Source organism: Neofelis nebulosa, chromosome 10 (genome assembly GCF_028018385.1).
Source record: "Neofelis nebulosa isolate mNeoNeb1 chromosome 10, mNeoNeb1.pri, whole genome shotgun sequence".
Classification (NCBI taxonomy): Eukaryota; Metazoa; Chordata; class Mammalia; order Carnivora; family Felidae; genus Neofelis; species Neofelis nebulosa.
In genome coordinates, this window is record NC_080791.1 from 40,478,999 (window position 1) to 40,502,100 (window position 23,102).

General features: G+C 45.2%; 1 protein-coding gene across 1 annotated transcript; it reads left to right on the forward strand.

Moving 5' to 3' along the window:
- Positions 1–8,875: 8,875 nt before the first annotated feature.
- Positions 8,876–11,468, forward strand: LOC131488564 (elongation factor 1-alpha, oocyte form-like). The gene is made up of 7 exons (XM_058690435.1): positions 8,876–9,019; positions 9,196–9,375; positions 9,631–9,927; positions 10,064–10,214; positions 10,535–10,791; positions 10,953–11,187; positions 11,313–11,468. The coding sequence occupies exons 1-7, from the start codon at positions 8,876–8,878 to the stop codon at positions 11,429–11,431; spliced, it is 1,383 nt and encodes a 460-aa protein (XP_058546418.1). The 3' UTR covers positions 11,432–11,468.
- Positions 11,469–23,102: the final 11,634 nt, after the last annotated feature.

Sequence of the window (23,102 nt, forward strand, 5' to 3'; positions counted from 1 at the left end):
TTTACTAAGATCAAAACTATCCAATGTTCTCTCCCAGGCCAAGAAGAAATTCCACTTCTACTTTAAAGACCTGGGGATAACGAGATGCACTTGCCCTGTATCTGGAAACCAGTATTCCAATGGGACTCCTGTATCTCAGTGGTTCCAGCTGTGAAATAGGGATTATGGTCGTACCCAGCTTGTAGGGCTATAGTGAGGACAGAACGAAACAGTACATGGAAAGTGCTCAAAACTGTGTCAGAAGATCAGCACGTATTCGTAATGACTCTTGTTATTTTACAGATAACCAAGTCTTTGGGGTGGGAACTATAGTGATGATCTTTGCAGTTTATAGGCTTTTGCTTTGCAGGGTCTTGCTCTGTTTAATCACCATCACAATCGGTGGGAATTGTGGGTCTTTTATTTTCCCAGTCCAAACCCAAGGAGGCTGTGTAGTGCCTGTGTGTAGGACTCATAGATCTGCCTAGCCATAGCCCATGTGAGTCCAACAGAGAAGGGCGCAGTTTCATGTTTTAATGGTGTTTGCGCCTGGGTGGCTCAATTGGTTAAGTGTCTGACTCTTGATTTGGGCTCAGGTCATGATCTCAGGGCTTGTGGGTTTGAGTCCCACATCAGGCTCTGCACTGGCAGTGTGGGAGCCTGCTTTGGATTCTCTCTCCCTCCCTGTCTCTCTGCCCCTTCCCTGCTTGCACTCCCTCTTCCTCTCTCAAAATAAATAAGTAAAGTTAAAAATAAATAAATAAATAAATAAAATTGACAGCAATAACTCTACTAAAAAAACCTTATTCTCCTGTTGATAAAATCAACAAGGATGAAAGGGGTCATTTAAATATTCCAGTTATAGGGGCGCCTGGGTGGCTCAGTTGGTTAAGCGGCCAACTTCGGCTCAGGTCATGATCTCGTGGTCCGTGAGTTTGAGCCCTGTGTCGGGCTCTGTGCTGACAGCTCAGAGCCTGGAGCCTGTTTCAGATTCTGTGTCTCCCTCTCTCTGACCCTCCCCCATTCATGCTCTGTCTCTCTCTGTCTCAAAAATAAATAAACGTTAAAAAAAATTAAAAAAAATAAATAAATAAATATTCCAGTTATATTCTTACTTCCTGCTATGGAAGAAATGGTATGCTATAGGCGGTATTCAGAAATCTGGGGATTTAAGGTTTGGGGACATCTCTTGTGATTGAGCGCCAAAATATAAACAGGAGTGTGATTTATTTCTTTATGAGAGAGATTACCACCATGGGACTGCTGTTCTGTCCTATTTTTTCTATGCTCCAGTATTTTCCAAAGCATATTCCTCAGTACATTATTCCACAAGTGGTTAATAGCGTGCTTCCAAAAAGGGTTCCCCAATCAAATGTATGTGGTGAACTCCAAGATCGGTTTTCTTTGCATAAAACCAGATTCTTGTAGAATCTAAAGCATGGATTGCTCTCTACACACCACTGATGAGGCCGCTATTCTATCCATACTAATGAAGACACAATTCTCCCAAGATTACATTTTTATTGGCTTCTCGGGCACTTAAAATGTACAGATTATTGCTCAGTTGGGGTTACTTCTCCAGAACATTAACCTCACCAATTACTGGTGAATTTTCTCATCCCTTCCTCTCTTTCAGTTTCCCTTTCTGAGGGTTAGAAAAATAGATTTTTCTCCATGTGCTGATGGTACCCTTAACTCACCTCCCTAACCTTAGCCCCTGCCAAGTCTTCTGACTTTTCAGTGCATCACCAAATGTTGGGACCTTGACCTTTTCTACTTCACGACCATCCCTCTCAACACTCACTCTCTGCATAAAGGCTACAAACATTTATGGGCCTTGTTAAAATGCCACCTCATTCATTCAGTTGTTAAACACTGAGGACCTATCAGGAGCTGGGCATTGTTGTGAGATCTGATTGAAGGGATCAATGAATGAATGGATTTACTCATCTCTGGGAGTTGGGGAGATCTGTTAAATAATGCATGGCTAGGTACTCTTATCTTTTAAGGAGAAAAGTGATCTATAAATCAGGGAACTGTTAAAGTATTTACATGTTGGTCCCATGAAAAAAACGATAGAAGCCTGTTTTCACTATAATACAAGTCCTGATAATTTGCATTTATATAGCACATTATTGGCACAACAACTTTGTCCCTTTGAGTCGCTTCAGTTAAAGTTGTTTTGCTTTAATTACCTCACACAGAGCAACCATAAAATGATTGTAAAACAATTTACAAGTATGTGTGTTATCCATAAATGCTAAATAACAGCTAAATGATCAACATACTCAGTGGAATCTGACATTTCTCGGGATAATATTTTAATTGTTCACCTGATGTACTGTCAACCCTGGAGCAATGACATCTGGATTAGGATAGATATGTGAGTGGGATGGGGTGGGAGTGGAGAGTGTACTTGCCTTAGAAGCATCCCAGAGGAAGGAGAACCTTGTTTTATCTTACAATTTTTTTTCTGTGTCTTCCTATCTCTCGGTAGACCAAATAAAGTTATTTCGAAAGCAAGCCAAAGTATTCACAACACACGTATGTGTTCACGGGCTAACAGCATGAGTTCAAGATATATAGGTGCTTTAAATATTGACTAATGTATGGACACTGAATAGACATCCTGAGTACTTCATTGATCCTTCATTAATGGACTTGGTGCAAATCACTGTGAATGACATCTTGGAAACAGCAATGAATAAGTCTGTCGTGATCCCTGAACATCCATCAAATAAAGGAAGCCCTCGGCCATATTTACATAATCACTTTTCTCCTCCAGTGCTCTGGGTGTTATGTCTGTTCTTGCCAGCACAGCCGAGTTAAATTTTAAGCCCTCGGTCTCTACTCACTGACTGTAGTTGTGTGTGGATCCGTCATGGGTTTGCTTCCAACTCCTTATCTGATTCTCCTAAGGACTGGTAGAGGGCAGGGCAGGAATGGTTATCAGTCCTATTCTACAGGTGAAGAGCCCACCAGAGTATCAGTGGCTTCTGGAAAGTCACACAGTGACAAACGAGGGGCAGAAACTCAACTAAAATTTCCAGAATCAAAGGAAGGAAGGGTGCTCAAAGATATGGGACATCTACGTACTGATTCTCCCTACATTACATGTTTCACAATGAAAAAAGTTAGAATTGGAAATAGGTACTTTCCCATTGCTGAATGAATGAATGAATGAATGAATTGAATGAATGAATGAATGGGCAATTATAATGCTGACTTCCCTCTACTCACTTCCCAGACACTTGCTGTTTTCTTTTTCTTTTTAATTTTTTTAATGTTTATTTATTTTTGAGAGAGAGACAGAACATGAACAGGGGAGGGGCAGAGAGAGAGGGAGACACAGAATCTGAAACGGGCTCCAGGCTCTGAGCTGTCAGCACAGAGCCCGATGCGGGGCTCGAACTCACGAACCGTGAGATCATGACCTGAGCCGAAGTCGGACGCTTAACCGGCCGAGCCACCCAGGCACCCCGACACTTGCTGTTTTCAAAAGGAAACCCCCTGGGACATTGAACTTTAGCTACGTCCTTAGCATCCTCTTCTTACCTCGACTAGCACCCTCACCTCATCCAACTCCCTTCTCTCTCCCCTGGAAACACAGAGGAAAGGAGCCCCTGCTTCCCCCCACTTTTTCCCCTGACAGACACTTCTCTGAGCAGGCCCTGAGGCTGGAGGAGGGCAGCCTTGACAATTTTAGTCACCATCCCGTGCCCCACCCTGCCTCTGGGCTGAAGTTCAAAATCCACTCACTGTTGAATCTGGCCTGTGATCCAAAGTGAATAGAGATTGGGAGATTTAAAATTAACTGCAGTCCTGGCAGAAAGAGAAGTTAAGCTACCTTTAGAGTACCAGAAGAGGAAAAGTAATCATGTAAATCTTACCAGGGGCTTCCATTGGTGGATGGATGCTTGCTCAGCAGAGGCACCTACAGTCAAGTGAACCAGCAGGGGCTCCTGAGGGATTGTGCTCCTCCTGCCTGTGGACAGACCTCTGTATGCAAAAGCCTATCACGTGTAGGTGGGAGTGCATCCCTTTAGCTGACCTAGGATTTCCTGGAAGTGTAGGTCACTTTTGCAAGGTGCCTGGCTCATAAATGTTTATGGGCTCAAATCAGATTGAATCACACCTGAGCCTCAGTTTCCACATCTCAGATGAAGGTGCTGTACTAGAATAATGCCTAGGGAACTTCTAAAGAGGCAGCATGTTCTGGCTGGGGTAAGAATGGTGTTTTTAAAAAGGAACGCATCTTCGTTAAAATTTCATGCCACCCCACCCCCCACACTCCCACCTACATACTAGATGTGTGGTTTGAACAATTTGTTTTACTTCTCTGAGTGACCCTTAAAAGGTAGGTGAGGCAAAAATACTCATCCACAGCATCAGGGTAGGGGTTCAATAACACAAAGTGCTCAAGAAATTTTTCTTTAATGAATGATGCTTGGATAGTTCACAGGAAAAGCTTTCCATTTTCATGGGGTTTGGCCAGAACATCCCACACTGCCATTTTCCCCTAAAGTTGTCAAGCTCCGGAACATAAAGGAAAGGACCTTCTTCTTTTGTCTCTGTTCCCAACCAGAGCCAGAGTTATTTGAGCAGAAAGGTCACTAATTCAGAGTCACTACAACATTAAGTCCTTTGTTTCCTCTGGGGCTTTGACTCCAGCTCCTGGGTGGGGTGGGGGCTGAGTCCGTCCTTGTCTCCTCCTTTGGCTATTGGCTCAGCGGGAGCAGATATCAGAGGTTGTCTCCTCTTTCAGGACAGCCACATAAAACGTGTTCTATGAATATTCGCTGCAAAGAAATGACTCCTTCCTACTTAGGATTTGATTTCCTATTTCTGCATGTCTGCAAACTGGGTATCTCTTTATTCAGGTGATCAGACCCTGGGGAAAAGTTTCCTTTAGCTACTACTTGTTTACACACTTGAAACTGGGATGAACTATGTCAAAACAGTTGTTTAGTTGGAAAAATTCCATTTTATAAATTAGAATACAAGGAGCTGGGTCAGTAGAAGGAACCAGAAAAGGAATACCCGCCTCAGCCTGACCCCTCGTGGAAGACACCCATAATCTAACCTAAACTCCCCCCAAAGAGAATGGCTTTATACCTACCTGGGACATGGAAGATAGATGCAGTAAATCCACTTTGTTCAAATTAGGTCTAATTCCACCGCCTACCAAAGACAGACTGCAGGTGGCTCTTCTGATTTGTTGATATTAGGTGTTAAACTTTTATCTTTAAAGTTCCCCATCGCTAACTCCAGTTTGTTTCATTTGTCCCTTTTAAAATATACTGGTTCGGAGTGCCTGGATGGCTCGGCCAGTTAGGTGTCTGGCTCTTAATGTCAGCTCAGCTCATGATCTCACGGTTCATGAGATCGAGCCCCACATTGGGTTCTGCGCTGACAACGTGGAGCCTAGTTGAGATTCCCTCTCTCCCTGCCCTTCCCCCACTCTTGTTCTCTCTCTCTCTTTCTCTCTCTCTCTCTCTCTCTCTCAAAATAAGTAAACTTTAAAAAATACATCTACCTCTACTCACCACCTATGGAGACCAAGGGGCTTTGATTAATAGTTATGTAGATAGATAAACTAATGGATAAACGTATTTGCTTCATACCCCAAAATTGGAGACCTCTTTTAATCTTTTAGGAATTAATGAAGCCTCCCAGTGTGGTGTTCTCCAAGGTCACCTCTCCCTGTGTTTACACAGTTGCCTGGCAAACACCTCTTGACCATATAACCTCATTTATCTCAGCAACTCCTCACTGCATTGTGCTTGTCAGTCTAAATGATTTTATTTCATCCTGTCTGAAGCCTGCATTATCGTCATTATAGATTCATTTCTAATCCTTAACTGTCCCATTCCAGAAACTCTGATGACTTTATGTTTATGAATTGTAAATACTATTTCCAATAAGCTGATAATGAATTGCCAGATCCCTCCAAATTTGTAAATAATGGGGATATTTCGCTAGCAACAGCCAATTACACGAGGCAGGAAAAGTCATTCTGTCAGGAACACTTACCCTTCAGCTTATTTCAATGTCAGAAAACCTCTTAATTCTGATTATTCCTTCAGTCCTGAGTCAGCCAAGACCACAGAGATACTATGTAAATGGCTCAAATGGAAGAAGGGTAACCATAATTCTTAATGAGGAGACAGTCTGGCTCAGAAGAGGCCTGGAAACCCAGAGACTGAGAGGTACCGTCCTGTTTCTTCATTAATGTATTCTGTGACCTTGGGCAAATCATTTTGTCTCTGTGGAGGTGCCTCGCCTCTCAGTAATATGAGTCTGGCAATGCAAGACAGGGAGAGGAAGGTAGGGCTAGGAGGTCCCAGTTATTTACGACTTGCCACGTGCCAGGCCCTGTACAGGATGATCTCATTTTATCCTCACTAGACGCAGGAGGTAGGTATTCCCCCCCCACTTTACAGAGGGCGAAACTGAAGCTCAGAAAGACTAGTTCACGTAGCGGTATAAGTAGGCAAGGCAGGATTTAGACTCAAGGCTGACCCCGCAGTGGAACTGTCTTATGTGCTTAATTTGCCTCTGTGCTTCTTCAAAGAGGCTGAATGAAATGTCATTACGGTGGCATGTTAAAACAGCACAGGCGGTGATCAGTTCAATTGCACCTGGTGGACGGGCTGCAGAGTCAGGGAGGGGCCCAGACTCTGACCCCTCAGAGCTCATGGCATAGTCCTTTGGGAGCTCCTTCGAAGGCTGGCGTCTGTCTTTGGGATGAGGGAGAATATGTTGACCAAGTTGTGTTCCCAAGGGCTCCCATGAGCACTCATGGTCTCCCTCCCTCTCTTTTGATCCCCTTTCCACTGACATCAAATGCACATCAACTGCACTGCTTGGCTGGGGCCCCCCCACCTCCCTCCACGACTGCTACATTATTAGCCTCCTAAGGGCCGCCCCGTCCAGTCTCAGTCTCCAGAGCTTCTCACCATGTAATGAACGAGTAATTTTTCCCCTGAGGGCAATAAAGAGTAATCAAGAGATTTAAGCGGGGGATTACATAATTAGATTTACAGTTGGGGGAAATTAAATGCTGAGGAGTTAATGCATAATGATCTTTCCTCTTCATCCCTTTAGCCACCATTTTCTCTAATCCATTCCCTGACCTCTTGGCAAGTTGAGTGTAGGACTGTGCTCAGCTGATTCCTCTGCCTGGCAAGCCCCCGCCCCCCATCACCTGTGGACCCTGACATGCTCACTGTCTAAGACCCCATGAAGCTTCTCTATGAAGCAGTCCTCACCTCCCCACACGCCTGAGGCTCTCCTGAGCCAGCCCCACTGATAGCGTTCCTAGTTCTGTATCCTCACATCGAAAGTTTCTTGTGGTCTCTCTCCCTTACTGGAGTGTGAACCCCTCAAAGACGGGCTGTATTACTCCTAGTTGCATCTATCGTTCCCTGGGCAGAGACAAGCAGTGGTTACTCCTAGGTGTAAGTGGAATGGATAAATGGGCTCAACAGGTCTGCCTCGTTCCTTCTAGAAGGTGACTGGGTGAGGAAAATATACTGATAGTGGGGAACAAGGACTTGCTGAACCTTTTGAAGAAGTATTTTGTCACCTGAGACCTCAGATAATTCTGCAAAACGGGGAAAGGGAGGAATTTGATGTTTCCTAAGGACCTCACTTCTCTGACATTTTAGTTTCTTGGTTCTTTAGGAGTAAAGGTGGAAAATAATGACTTAAAAAATGAGCGAAGCAGGGACGTGGCCCTTGTGGGACCAGGACCCCTGGAAGGGCAGACTCCTCAAAGGCTTCCTGTTCTCCTGGGCCCAAGTAGGAGCTGGGGGAAGGAGTGAGCGCTTACTGTGCATGACTGAGCTCTGCCAAGGACTTTCTAGGGGAAGGATGAGGACATACTTGGCCTCAGAGAAGGCTCCAAACAGCCACAGTCAGTCCCCATTCAGTCCAAGCAGCAGTCTCTTTAAGAGATCTTAGATGGCTGACTTGGAGGAGACCCAGAAGCGACTGCCATGTCTCCAGGGGCCTGAGAGCTTCTCAGAAGAGAGGTCTTGACTATTTCCTAATTTGGGCATCTTCATCCTCCCCTATGGTGTTGGGTGCTGTATTCAGTAAATGCTGAATGGATGAAGAGCCACAACCATTCCGTACCTTAGTCTTGAGGGAACATCTGCACAAAGTCCGGTAACGTGCACATGTATTCTATATCTTATCCAGTCTTTCCCTTCTCCCACACCCCACGCCCAGTAATCCTACTTAAAAAAGGATTAGTGGGCCTGGTCTACCCTCTCTTCACCCAAAAATCCAATCAATCAAGATAGGAGTCTTCTAAATTGGGACTGAGTTTAGGGAGTGGCATTTTTTAAACCCTTGGCTCTGGTTTTGGATTTGGTGGGAACCAGAAGGAGGAGGGTCCAGTGCTAGCTTTATAAAAGCAAGAGGCAAGACGTTGGGTATCGTCACAGCTGCTGTAGCTCTTGCTGGTCTTTGGATCTAGTTTGCTTCTTTTTCTTTAGAGGTGAGTTCTTGTAAGGAACAAGCAAACTACAGAGCATCGGGGTCTTTTATGTTAGAAGTGAATCAGATGGAGGAGGGAGTTGGGGAGGAGGGGTTGGTTGAGCCCTGGCCATTTGGGGAAGGCTCACTGAGGAGGAAGGATGAGCTAGGACTTCTTGGAAGTGCCAACCAGGGCCCTGGGACTAGTCCCAGCATGTGAGCCTGGGTAGGTTAGTTTTACTTTGCAGTTTATGCCTGCCATGTCTTAAACTCTGGACTAGTAGGCACTGACGTGGAAAGGGGTGTTGGACCCAAGCAGAATGGAGGGAAATAAAGGAAGGAGGCAGGCTCGGAATACCTTGGCCTCACCCACTCCCACGGTCTGTCCAGTAGTGACTAGTGAAGCCGCACCATGGGCAAAGAGAAGACCCATGTCAATATTGTTGTCATCGGCCACGTGGACTCTGGCAAGTCCACCACTACCGGGCACCTCATCTACAAGTGTGGGGGTATCGATAAGAGAACCATCGAGAAGTTCGAGAAAGAGGCAGCTGAGGTAAGGTGCCTATTGTGTGTAGGAGTGGCTGTCCCCCTTCGCGGTGGGGGGGGGGGCATCTAGGTTGCAGAGTGCAGAAAGCAGGGTGCACTCCGCGGTCTAAGGTGCCCTGAAGTTGGCTGTAATAAACCGTTCTGCTCACCATTAATGCACTATCCTCCCCTCCCCTTCCCCAGATGGGCAAGGGCTCCTTCAAATATGCTTGGGTGCTGGACAAGCTGAAGGCGGAGAGAGAGCGTGGCATCACCATCGACATCTCCCTGTGGAAGTTTGAGACTAACAAGTTCTACATCACCATCATCGATGCCCCAGGCCACAGGGACTTCATCAAGAACATGATAACTGGCACATCCCAGGTAAAGCCGTAGGCCCTCAGGCGCCTCCTTGGGCTCCTGGAAGGAGGAACTAAAAGCTCATTTGTGGGAGTAGATGAGAGTTTCACTGGGAGGCAGGACCTGGGGTGGTGCAGGAAAGTCACCTGTGGGCCTTTTTTGGTAAGTTTCTGGGGGCACGCCCCTAAGCTTTACAAAGGGATCTGGGCCTGCCGAGCGCCAGCCGGCTTCCCGGCCCCATCTGAGGCCCCCTGCCCCAGCCCCTTGTCCCGCCTGCAGGCCGACTGCGCCGTGCTCATCGTGGCGGGCGGCGTGGGCGAGTTTGAAGCTGGCATCTCCAAGAACGGCCAGACCCGCGAGCACGCGCTGCTGGCCTACACGCTGGGCGTGAAGCAGCTCATCGTGGCGGTCAACAAGATGGACTCCACCGAGCCCGCCTACAGCGCCACACGCTTCCAGGAGATCACCAAGGAAGTGAGCGCCTACATCAAGAAGATCGGCTACAACCCGGCCACCGTGGCCTTCGTGCCCATCTCCGGCTGGTACGGCGACAACATGCTGGAGCCCAGCGGCAACGTGAGTGCGGGGTTGGGGGGGTGGGGGTGGGGGTTGGGGGGGTGGGGGTGGGGGGCGGAGCAAGGTGCAGTGGGTCCTGGAGGGGGCGCTCTGGGACTGTGCCCCAGACTCACGTGCGCTCTACCTCTCTCGGCAGATGCCCTGGTTCAAGGGGTGGAAGGTGGAACGGAAGGAGGGAAATGCCACCGGGGTGACTCTGCTGGAAGCTCTGGATGCCATCCTCCCACCCACTCGCCCAGTCAACAAGCCCCTGAGGCTCCCTCTGCAGGATGTGTACAAGATTGGAGGTGAAGGGGCTGGGTGGGGCGGAGAGGAGACCTTTCACTCTGCAATTAGGAAGTTAAGGAATGAGCTCTGATGTCTGACTGCCAGGGTTCAAATCCTGACTTAATCCACAACTTCTGAGCTAGGACAACGTGCAAAGGCACCCAGCCTTTCCAGCTAATGCGATAGGTAGTTTAAATAGCTCATGATCCATGCAGTGTGTCATTCTAGTTCCACAGGTGGCCCTTTGTCCTCGAATGCAGAACCAAGGGACCCCCCAAGAAGCCTGTTCAAGGCAGGGAGAGGTGTGTGGGACAGCTCTGATTTCCCTTCCCTTGGATAGGCATTGGCACTGTGCCTGTGGGCCGTGTAGAGACCGGCTTCCTGAAACCTGGGATGGTGGTCACCTTTGCCCCCACAAACCTCACCACAGAGGTCAAGTCTGTGGAGATGCATCATGAGGCCCTGTCTGAGGCCCTGCCCGGTGACAACGTGGGCTTCAACGTGAAGAATGTGTCCGTAAAGGACATACGCCGTGGATATGTGGCTGGAGACAGCAAAAATGACCCCCCCATGGAGGCTGCCAGCTTTGTGGCACAGGTGAGCGCCCAGGACGCCAAGAACCTTAAGAGCACTGGCATTGGTGGGAATACTTCTTACCTTACGGATCAGCTCTGGTTTCTTAGGCCCCAGGTTCATGAAGATGTGGCCCCAGATCACGTGACATGTTTCTTACAAATTCTGTCCTGCTCTCGTGCCAGGTGATTATCTTGAATCACCCCGGGCAGATCCATGCTGGCTATACCCCAGTGCTGGACTGCCATACAGTTCACGTCTCCTGCAAGTTTGCCGAACTGAAGGAAAAGATTGACCGGCGCTCAGGCAAGAAGCTCGAGGACAACCCCAAGGCCCTGAAGTCGGGTGACGCAGCCATTGTTCAGATGGTCCCCAGCAAGGCTATGTGCGTGGAGACCTTCTCGGAGTACCCACCTCTAGGTGAGCCAGGGATTGCTATGGAGTCTTAGGAAGAAAGCTTTTATCTCCTGTGGGCAGGGTACAGACTAAAGAGCATTTCCTTACATATCACTTTCCAGAAACCTCATTCTTCATCCCTCTTCCAGGCCGTTTTGCCGTGCGGGACATGAGACAAACAGTGGCTGTGGGAGTTATTAAGGCTGTGGATAAGAAGTCATCTGCTGGCAAGGTCACCAAGTCAGCAGCAAAGGCCAGCAAGAAGTGAGGCATGCGGTTTCCTCAGCAATCTTCCACTATAAAAGCTACTGAAATTCTATGTATTTACCGAATGAGATTAATAAAACTGAAGTAGCTGTCCTGGCTCCTGGTTTCTTCTGAGGAGGTAAACAAGGAAGCTCTAGGTACACGAATGAACTATAGTTTAAAGCCCATTGACTTCCAGGACACCTGAGAGGCTCAGTCGGTTAAGCGTTTGACTGTTTCAGCTCACAGTTCATGAGATCGGAGCCCTGTGTTGGGCTCGCTGACAAGCACGGATTCTCAGCTGCTTGGGATCCTCTCTCCCTCTCTGCCCCTCCCCAACTTGTTCTCTCTCTCTCTCTCTCAAACAGTAAAAAAAGATAGTGCCCACTGGCTTCAAAGCACTTACGCCCTGGGTTGTGAAGACGATTCAGGGTCCTGTCCCTCATTCTCAGGCAGGGCTCCATCCTGTCCTTTCTCATTTCCCTCAAACTTAATCGCTTCTGACCTGTTCTCCCTGTGGGGAAGTTGAATTGTTCTGGGATGTGAAAAGTACACTTACAATGGCATAGGACAGGATCTCAGTGCCAGTGGGTCAGTCCAGCACTGCTGTGTGGTTCCTGGTACTACTGGCTTTATTTCCCAGAATCCTGATAGAAGAGTAAACATCAAGATCACTCGGCCGAGAATGGGGTGGAAACCCCCAAGCTGCTCCCTTGGAAGCTTGGGCTCAAGCTGCTGCCCAACACGTTAGTCTGGGTCAGGTCAATATTAATATGCCTAGAGGGCAAGGAGTGAAGGGATATAGTTCTGTGGTCTTTGCTTCCTAACTTCATGAACGCAACAGGATAACATCTCATGGACCTTAAGCTAAATTATGTGTTCTTTCAACATTTGCTGGGAGTCAGGTCCCCAAGGTCTGCCAGTGGTACGTTCTTTATCCATTTATTAAATACTGGCCCTTCCCGTATGTGAGATGCTGCTCTCACCCCATGGACTTGACCTAGTTAGAGGCAGAGGCAACTATCAAATGGTGAATGGTAGAGCTGGGGAGTAGACCACGAAAGACACACAGTAAAGGCTATATTCCAACAATGCAAACAAGGTGGTGACTTGGACCAGGCTGGTAATCATGGGGTTAAGTGGTAAATTCTGGAAGTATTTTGTAAAGGTTCTAAAAGTACTTACAAGCTGATGCATTTCTAAAAATTGAGTGGACGGTATGCAGAAGGTAAGTCAGTTGACATCTGGGATTTTGGCCCAAGGGATTAGAAAGGTAGAGCTTCTATGAGAAGTAGAGGTGGATTGGCAGCTAAGATGCTGGTGTGAAGAGAAGGGAGAGGCTAAGATAGTCGGGGGAGTCCTCCATACATGGAAGTACAACTCCTTGCCCATAAGCATCTACTTGGAGGTTCCAGGACAGGCATGTGGACCCTGCCTGCTAGAAGGAAATAATCAACTGTGCGATTGCAATCAATTTTTTTTTTAATTTTTTTTTTTTCTTTTCAACGTTTATTTTTTTATTTTTTGGGACAGAGAGAGACAGAGCATGAACGGGGGAGGGACAGAGAGAGAGGGAGACACAGAATCGGAAACAGGCTCCAGGCTCCGAGCCGTCAGCCCAGAGCCTGACGCGGGGCTCGAACTCACGGACCGTGCGTGAGATCGTGACCTGGCTGAAATCGGACGCTTAACCGACTGCGCCACCCAGGCGCCCCTGCAATCAATTCTTTATCGGAAAAACCATTAGTCTTACAAATGTGGAGAGTGCTCGTAAAACGTGTCAGGGCCTGGAAGGACTGTAGAGTCCTTTTTTTTTTTTTTTAACAGCTTAAATTACAGTACAGTTAACATACAATGTTATATTTCAGGTGTACAATGTCATGATTCAACCATTCTATACATTACTCGATGGTACTCAGTACTCAGTAAGGGTGTTCTTAATCCCCTTCACCTGTTTCACCCATCTACCCACCTACCTCCCCTCTGGTAGCCATTGGTTTGTTCTCTATAGTTTACAGGCTGTTTCTCAGGTTTTCCCCTTTTCTTGGTTCATTTTGTTTCTTAAATTTCATGTATGAGTGACATTTAATACCTTCTCTGATTGACTTTCTCACGTAGCATTAAACTCTAGATCCATCCATGTTGCTGCAAGTGGCAAGATTTAATTTTTTTTTTATGACTGAGTAGTATTCTATTGCATATAAATACCACATCTTTATCTATTTATCTATCAATGGATAGTTGGGCTGCTTTCATAACTTGGTTATTGTAAATGATGTTGCTATAAACAGGGGTACATGTATCTTTTTGAATTAGTGTTTTCATACTTGAGTAAATACCCAGTATAGAATTACTGGATCGCATGGCAGTTCTATTTTTAACTTTTTGAGGAATCTCTATACTGTCTTCCACAGTGGCTGCACCAGTTTGCATTCCCACCAACAGTGCACAAGAGTTCCTTTTTCTCCACATCCTCGCCAATACCGGTTGTTTCTTGTGTTTTTGATTTTAGTCACTCTGATGGGTGTGAGGTGATATCTCATTGTGGTTTTGACTTGCATTTCCCTGAAGATGAGTGATGTTGAGCATCTTTTCACGTGTCTGTCGGCCATGTATCTGGATGTCATCTTTAGAGAAATGAAATATCTATGTCTTCTGCCCATTTTTTAAATTGCATTGTTTGTGGTTTTTGGGTGTTGAGTTATAGAAGTTTTTTATAGATTTTGGATACTAATTCCTTATCAGAGATGTCATTTGCAAACATCTCCCCTTCTCCCATTCAGTAGGTTGTCTTTTAGTGTTGTTGATTATTTCCTTTGCTGCTCAGAAGCCAGAGATGTCCATCTATACATATAGCTATTCTCAATAGTTTACTTTTGGTTTTGTTTCCCTTCCTCAGGAGACAGCTCTGGAAAGAAGTTGCTTTGGTTGATATGAGAAATTACTGCCTGTGCTCTCTTCTAATACTTTTATGGTTTTAGGTCTCACATTTAGGTCTTTAATCCATTTTGAGCTTATTTTTGTGTGTGGTGTAAGCAAGTGGTCTGGGTTCATTTTTCTGCATGTTGCTGTCCAGTTTTCCCAACACCATATGCTGAGGAGTATATCTTGAAATCTGGGATTGTGATATTTCCAGTGTTCTTCTTTTTCAAGATTGCTTTGACTATTTAGAGTCTTTTGTTCCATACACATTTTAGGGTTGTTTGTTCTAGCTCTGTGGGAAAAAAAAAATGCTGCTGGTGTTTTGATAGAGATTGCATTAAATAAGTAGATTGCTTTGGGTCGTATGGACATTTTAATGATATTTGTTCTTCTAATCCATGAGCATGGGATATCTTTCCATTTGTTAGTGTCATCTTCAATTTCTTTCATCAGTATTTTATAGTTTTCAGAGTACAGGCCTTTCACCTCTTTGGTTAAGTTTATTCCTAAGTATTTTATTATTTTTGTTGCAATTGTAAATGGGATTCTTCTCTTGATTTCTCTTTCTGCTGCTTCATTATTAGTGTATAGAAACGCAACAGATTTCCACGTATTAACTTTGTATCCTGTGACCTTACTGAATTCATCGATCGGTTCTAGTAGTTTTTGGTGGAGTCTTGAGAGTTTTCTATATATAGTGTCATGTCACCTGCAAACAGTGAAAGTTTTACTTCTTCCTATGGAGCCCTTTCTGAAGCCAGGTTGGGAATATTACTTCCTGCCCTTCCCTGAGACTTTGATGTCCAAGATTTAGACTAAGAGTGTAGTGGCCTCTTCTCACCGATCAATAACATTACCTGTCCATGCCTGTCAGGTTGGTTCCCTCTCAAGTGCAAATACCCAGGGAAACCCCAGGTCCGGCACAAACCTGGAAATAACAGGATGGCCTATCAGAGCTGTCACCGCATCAGGCATCAAGAAAGTCACCTGTCTGCAGGCTGAGAAACTTGTCAAATGCCAGCTGTTGTCAGCACAAATCTGCTTAATGGGACCTGGACCAAGCTTTGGAGCACCTCAAGCCTGTCAGTGTCATCAAAGACCACCCCGCCTGGCTTGGGGAAGCAGACGTGTTCAGAAGCTGCTATGGAGATAGAATGCAGATCGCCCACCCCCTCCTGCTGCCTGTGCAAAATGGCCAGTCCTTTCTGTCCTTCGAAGTCCTTATTAAGAATTCTACGAATCACAACCGCAGCTTTGCTTCAAGTGATCAGGGAGCTCAAGTTGCAACTTTGCATCGTGTGGGTCCCTGATACGTACTCAAGAAGTACTTGTTGAATAGTGAATGAATGAGTGTCAACATGTCTGTTGAAAGAAGTGAATGACTGTGGATGCCAATTTACTCTCAGTTCTCAAGAATAATCATGCTTGTTTCTCAAGAATGCCTTAAAAAATCAGTTTGAAAAGAAAACTAAAAATATGATGAACCCTCCCAAGTACTATGTTATGTTCGCTACTCAGTAATTCCTCACCGAGGTGGCAGGAAACGCCGCCCGTCGTAGAGGGAACCTCGTCCCGCTAGAAACCCCAAGAGCGCTTCTGTGAGCACTGCCAGAGCTGGCTGAGGCTTTGCGCCTGACCCTGGCTGTAGCAGTGCACCAGTATGTGAGAGCTCCGGCGTTTTACCTGCAGAGTAAGCCTCCTGGTCTAGGAACCCCTCATTTAGTCCTCAACACAAAGTTGCAAATGGATCTAATAATTGGTCAGTCACAGTTATTCGGTTCTTTGTTGGCAGGTATGGGGGGCCTCCCCTTGTTGGATTTCCCCCCGCCTGGTCTTGAGACAGGTTGGTACAATGGAGCAGGCCTCGCACGGAATTGTCCCGCACATACACCTGTTAGCAGACATCGAACAGGCATGCGTGCCTGCCTTACAGTGAAGCGCCCGCAATCTGTCCTTGTCTTTCCTGACAAGCACCTTGCACGCAGGCAGTAGGCTTCAGCTAGGCTTTTAGTGGGGGACAGAATCCCCCGAAAATGACTCAATATAGGATAGAGTCCCTAGGCCCTGGCTGTCACTTCAAAGGGTAGAGGCTGTTGGGCTCACCTGTTCATCCAGGAAGGTGCCTAGGTAATAGCTCCTGTCAACTTCTACATCAGCTCTACCGGTTTCACCACCGAAAAATCTTCACTAAACTCCCTTACGACAAACAACAAACTCTGGTGCTAACTGGGTGAGCCTGACTTGCCTGAGGCTCCTGGTAAGAACCATTTCCCCTGCCCTCCAACCACTTCCACCTGCCGCGGGGGCTTCGGAGTACTGATCAAACATTAAATAACCATTTCTAGCGTGTGCAGCCCCAATTAGGTTCCTTCAGACATTAAACAGCCGCCTCTACTCTGTAGAATAAAACTATCCTACAGACCACAAATCACATCAGAACACTCTGAAGTCCTTGGGCACCCCCTTTCCTGGAGGGCATGCTGCCTAGCCCAGCCCACGTATTTCTTTACTCATCTTGTCTTTTACCAGATGTTCAATGAAGACAAACATGGCCGAGCTGGATGGAACACTTAGTCCTGCCCACCCACATGTCATAGTTTGGCAAGGAGAATAAGTAGATAGAAAACTATAATATGATGCGAGAAATCTATGATATGGCTAACTTCGGGAGGCTATGGAAGAACATAAGGGCAGCAACGGAGATTGGGGAATCAAAAAAAAAAAAAAACCTTCTTGAAAATACTGTACTGACTTGAAAAAACAAAACAGCATGTACAAAGGCCCAGAGGGGAGCAGGAGGGCAGTATGCCGGTGTGCAGATTGGGAATGCTAAGGTGGGCAGGCCTTGATGTGATGAAGGCAGAGAGAAGCCATAAAGTGCTCATGTGAATGCTTTTCTTCTAAATGAGAAATACAGGCTTTGAACTGACTGAGATACTCACGTTGGGCCCTAACATGAGAAGCCCCACAGTGACTACACATGACCTGATTACTTCCATTTGCTGGGAGGTGGTCGAGGTACCCCGCCACTTTCATTAGGGCTGAGAGGGCCTCATAGTGAGGGCATCATGTCATTGACATGGAAATAAGTGATCAAGACTCTACCAGACTGAGATGGTCCCTTCCCTTGGTAGAAGCTAAATTGAAATTCTAAAATGACCCAATTGTCATTTGTCTGAACACAATTGATTTCTTCTGGTTCTATTAAACCAAGGCCCAGATTCCAGAAACAGAAATCCAAGCTGTCATTGCCCATTCATTGAAACAATTGGTATTTTGGCATTGTAGGGAGATGTGCCGGCTCATGTTTACAGAGCTGTTTGCATTTGATGACAACACAGTGCCACGGAGAGAAGTCACCCTACGGAGAAATCTGTTTTCCTTCCGTTCCAAAAAGAAAGCTCTTACCATATCAGACAGAAGGAGCATGGCCAGCATTCGGAAATAGCAGTAGGCCTTCAAAGAGAAATCTGCCCTCCTCTTATTTACCCAGAGGCCAAGTGGGGGTGGAAAATATTTTCAGAGGAAGAACTTCATACCTTCCTCACTTACATTCCCATTTCCCGTAATTAGCCAAGTCCTAATTATTCCCTGTATTGTCTCTGCCACATTAGTTTTGAGAGACAATGGTGTGTGAGACAATGGTGCATAACTCAAACACAGGGCCAATCTAAATGAGAAACTGGCGGAGGGCTCCTGAGACGATTGCATTATTCATGAGAAGACATCAGAACAATTGGAGGATAGCGTTAGATTTTAAATCACAGCAGCAATTACAAGACAATTATCCGAAATGGTGTAATTGCCGCAGCTCCTGGGTGTGGGGCACACCCCGCACAGCGGCTGTGCCACTTTCTTCTCATATTGTGACGAACACTGGGGTGTTCATTGTAAGAGGAGATCGTACACAAGAAAACATTTGTGTTCCTCCCTTTACGCCACATAAAGCTGGCAACCAGAGCCTCAGTGAAAAATGGGGGCTGAGACCACACTCAAGTCTTTGAGGACCCCTTGCCTTGCTTACTCCCAAATAGGCTGCTCTTGGGTATTTGAGCCTGTCCTTGTGTGACTTTCAATCCAAGCATAGAGGCCGAATCCTACTTTTTCTAGATGATGTCCCTCAGCCAAGGACACCCTCTATGAGGCAATGGGAAGTCACTTGCTCCGCAGGCATCACACTGGGGTTTACTCACCATTCCAATACGTAGGGGCACCTGGGTGGCTCAGTCGGTTGAATGTCTGACTTTGACTCAGGTCATGATCTCACGGTTCGTAAGTTCAAGCCCTGCATGGGGCACGCTGCTGTCAGCACAGAGCCCACTTTAGATCCTCTGTATCCCTTTCTCACTGCCCCTCCCCCACTTGCACTCCTTCAAAACTAGATAAAATATTTAGAAAAACACTTACTCTTCCAATGTTTAGTGACAGCATAATTTAGTATCTGCTATTATAGAGGCAGCCACCATGTACTGAGGGCGTAAGACATACAACATACGTTTCATGTCTTATTTTACTTAAACTCAGTGGGTCTTGATTTTCTTTGTACCATTTATTCAACAAATATTTATCTATCCAGCATCTTTTTTTTATCAGGCTCTGTTGGCTCAATGACAAAAGAGCCCTGTCTTCTAGAGTCTACCTCATAGACACAATGTACTGTCTACAGCACCAGCTTGGCCAAATGTAGTCGGTATCAAAACTTTGTCTGTGTCTCTTCTAATCTCTCTTCTTTTCTTCCCCTTCCTTTCCTCTCTCCTTTCCTTCTCTGCTGTCTTTGCTTTAGAACTCTGAGTCTTTCAACTCCACAAACACTTCTTTTTTTTTTTTTTAATTTTTTTTTTAACGTTTATTTATTTTTGAGACAGAGAGAGACAGAGCATGAACAGGGGAGGGGCAGAGAGAGAGGGAGACACAGAATCTGAAACAGGCTCCAGGCTCTGAGCTGTCAGCACAGAGCCCGATGCGGGGCTCGAACTCACGGACCGTGAGATCATGACCTGAGCCGAAGTCGGACGGTTAACTGACTGAGCCACCCAGGCGCCCCCACAAACACTTCTTAAGCATCTATTTGACAATATCCAGCAATATCTAAAATAGGTATATGCTTTGATATGATAATTTCACTATTAGATCTCTATTGTACAATATACTTGCACAGGGTTGCTAAGATATGTTCCGCAACATACACTACAATGTTGTTTGTGACAGTTCCAAACTGCAAATTATGCCACATATCCATCAATAAGAGGACCATCAATAAGAGTAAATTAAGGTGCTTCCATACAGCGGGATATTACGCAGCTGCTAAAACAATGTATTGATTACAGGAAGGAATCCAGGGACTCCCGTGAAGTAGAAAAGGCAAGTTTCAGAACAGTTGGATCCCATATTTGTATAACAAATTTCACACATTTATATTTACACTTCATTATAGAAAAAAGGCTGGAAGGATATGCACCAAACGATTACATTTGAGATCATTGTATATTATTATATATCGGGGAAGTTATGTTGGGAATAAGAAAGAGTTTAGCTTTCTTCATCTTCTGATTTAAAACATGTATAGATTACTTAAAATAAAAATATTTTTGGTCAAACATTTTGGCAAAATATTCTTTTCTATTTTAACGATTTTATTATTTTTTTACATTTTTATTTTTATTATTATTATTATTTTTTTACATTTATTTATTTTTGAAAGACAGAGAGAGAGTGTGAGCAGGGGAGGGGTAGAGAGAGAGGGAGACACAGAATCAGAAGCAGGCTCCAGGCTCTGAGCCACCCAGGCGCCCCGATTTTATTTTTATTTTTTTAATTTATTCATTTATTTTGACAGAGACAGAGCACACAAATGGGGGAAGGAGGAGAGAGAGAGAGAGAGAGAGAGAGAGAGAGAGAGAGATTGAGAATCCCCAGCAGGCTCCACACTGCCAGCGCAAAGCCTCATGTGGTGCTCAAACCCATGAACCGTGAGATCATGACCTGAGCTGAAGTCGAGTCAGATGCTTAACTGACTGAACCACCCAGGCACCCCTTTAGAGATTTTGTTTTTAAGTGATCTCTGCACTCAATGTGGGGCTTGAACTCACAACCCCAAGATCAAGAGTTGCATGTTCTACTGACTGAGCCATCTAGGCACCCTTCAAATACTATTTACTGAAGGTGTTTTTGGATAAGATTAACATTTAAATCAGTGGACTTTGACTAAAGTAGATTACAATCCATAACATGGGTGGGTCTCATCTAACCAGTAGAAAGCCTTAATAGAACAAAGACTTACCTCCCCAGAGCAAGAAGGAATTCTGCCAGCCAATTGCATTTGGACTTGCACAGCAACTCTTCCCTGAGTCTTCAGGCTCCTGGCCTATCCTACCCCACCTCATAAGACTTTGGACCCAGCAAACCTCCACAGCCACATGAGCCAATTCTTCTGGAGAAAAGGTATGTAGATTTGGAAAGCATCCGTTCCTTGTGACCAACAGGGGCTAGGCCCTAGTCTCCAGGTCTCCCAAGGCCTCTCATTCTCTAAAATAAGACCCTCCCACCCTAGTGGACAGGCCCACCATCTGGGAATGTCCAGGGGAAGGGGGTGCAGGTGAAGGATCCCCATCTCCTCCCCCATTTGGTCTCCAAACTTAGAAGCTCTATCTTCCTTGAACTCATCAATGGCCCTCAAATATACAGAAAGCAAGTCAAAAAGAAAAATAAAAAAGAAAGCAAATCATGAAAAGTTAAATACGATAACTTTGTAAAAGCAAGAAAAATATCTAAATACACAGAACGAAAGAATAGGATATGAATATAAAAATGATGTCAACACTGTGATTACAGCTGCAAAAAATTATGCAAATCAATCGCTGAATTACTGTATTACTGTAAAGTAATAATGGAAAAGAAAATAAATGGAAAATAAAAACAGAAATCACGAGGGTTGTAGAAGTATGGGGAGTTCTCCTCTCCCCCAACAAAAGCTTACTTAGTATTGCTTTTGTTGCTTATCAGTCAAAAAAATGTCAATCAAAATGGAAAAACAGGTGAGATCTTTTTTTCTGAAGAAGACAGTTGTTTATCTTTGCTGGGCTTGTTTCTTAGCGTCTAGGCCTCCTTAAATTTTTCTTTTTTTCTAAATGTGTATTTATTTTTGAGAGAGAGAGAACGCGTGTGCACATGTGCACCAGTAGGGGAGGGGCAGAGAGAGAGGGAGACACAGAATCCAAAGCAGGCTCCAGGCTCTGAGCTGTCAGCACAGAGCTCAACATGGGGTTCGAACCCACCAACCGTGAGATCATGACCTGAGCCGAAGTCTGATGCTTAACCGACTGAGTCACCCAGGTGCCCTTGTCTAGGCTTCCTTGAACTGAAGCTAGAATCAGCGTGCACAACACTTGTATCGGCACCTAGTAGAGGGATCTCATTTAAATACTGCCCCAGTTCTGCAAGGCAGATATGGTTTGTTAACATGAGTTTTCAAAATCTAAGGGTCAGCAGAGTTAGTTTCTTCTGGAGTTTCTTTTTCTTTTCTTTTCTTTTCTTTCTTTTTTATTCTTTTCTTTTCTTTTCTTTTCTTCTTTTCTTTTCTTTTCCGTTTCTTTCTTTCTTTTTCTTTCTTTCTTTCTTTCTTTCTTTCTTTCTTTCTTTCTTTCTTCTTTCTTTCTAGTAAGCTTCATGCCCAGCACCGAGTCCAACTCTGGGCTTGAACTCACGACCTGAGACCAAGACCTGAGCTGAGATCAAGTGTCGAAGGCTTAACTGACTGAGCCACCCAGGTGCCCCTTGTCCTGGAATTTCTGAGGGAAAATCTGTTCTGACCCTCTCTTCTAGTTTCTGGTCGTTCTGACAATCCTTGGGCTTCTTGGCTTGAGACCTGGCACTTCAGTCTCTCCCCACCTTCAGATGCATGTTCCCTTGTGTGTGTGTCTGTGTCTGTTTTCCTCTTCTTATGAAGACAATTGTTATATCGGAATAGGGGCCACCGAATCCAGTATTGCTTCATTTTAACTTGCTTATATCTGCCATGAGCCTATTTACAAATAAGGTCACTTTCACAGGCTCCCAAAGCTAGGACTTTAACATAGCTTTTTAGGGAACACATTCAACCCACAACAGAGGAAGTCACACCGAGTCTCTCTGAAACCAAAACTATGCTTTGGGTGAGGCCCTCAGAAATTTTGAGAGCACAATTAAAGTAGGGATATTACAGGTACAAAATGAGGCAATAGATATTTGGAAAATTACCGTAATGGTCTGCAAATGCGTATTGAATAACTGATGTGCTAATAAAAAGCATGAAAAGTACACTTGGAAATATTAATAAGCAATGCCTGAATAATGTGAAAAATGGGTAATTCAAGAGCAGTGGGTTGCAGCCTGTCTTCTGTGAATGCTGGGTTCATCAAAAAGTGAATTCAGCTCTTCATTTTTAACTCTATGAGTACTAATTGGAGACTAAAAAGTGTTGACAGCCTCTTTCTGTCAAAGAAAATGTAATTTGTTGGTAATTTGACCTTGCCTCCATTATATATATAGGAATAATTTATTCATCTCCCTGATCCCAGTACATAACATCAAATAATGCAATAGATTCACACACACACACACACACACACACACACACACACACACATACACACACTCACACTAATTACAAAGGGCAGCTTAGTGTTAAGACTCAAGAATCAATTGTAATCTGTACATTTTTCTCTCAAGTATTTTCCAGCTCTGACAATCATTTCCGTGATTCAGATTCGATCACGTGATCCTGATTTTTGCTG

Excerpts from the sequence above, each read along its gene's own strand:
- LOC131488564 (XM_058690435.1), top strand. The coding sequence starts at position 8,876 with ATGGGCAAAGAGAAGACCCATGTCAATATTGTTGTCATCGGCCACGTG. Across the intron at positions 9,928-10,063 it reads TGCTGGAGCCCAGCGGCAAC|ATGCCCTGGTTCAAGGGGTG; the intron begins GTGAGTGCGGGG and ends CTCTCTCGGCAG. Across the intron at positions 11,188-11,312 it reads CTCGGAGTACCCACCTCTAG|GCCGTTTTGCCGTGCGGGAC; the intron begins GTGAGCCAGGGA and ends TCCCTCTTCCAG.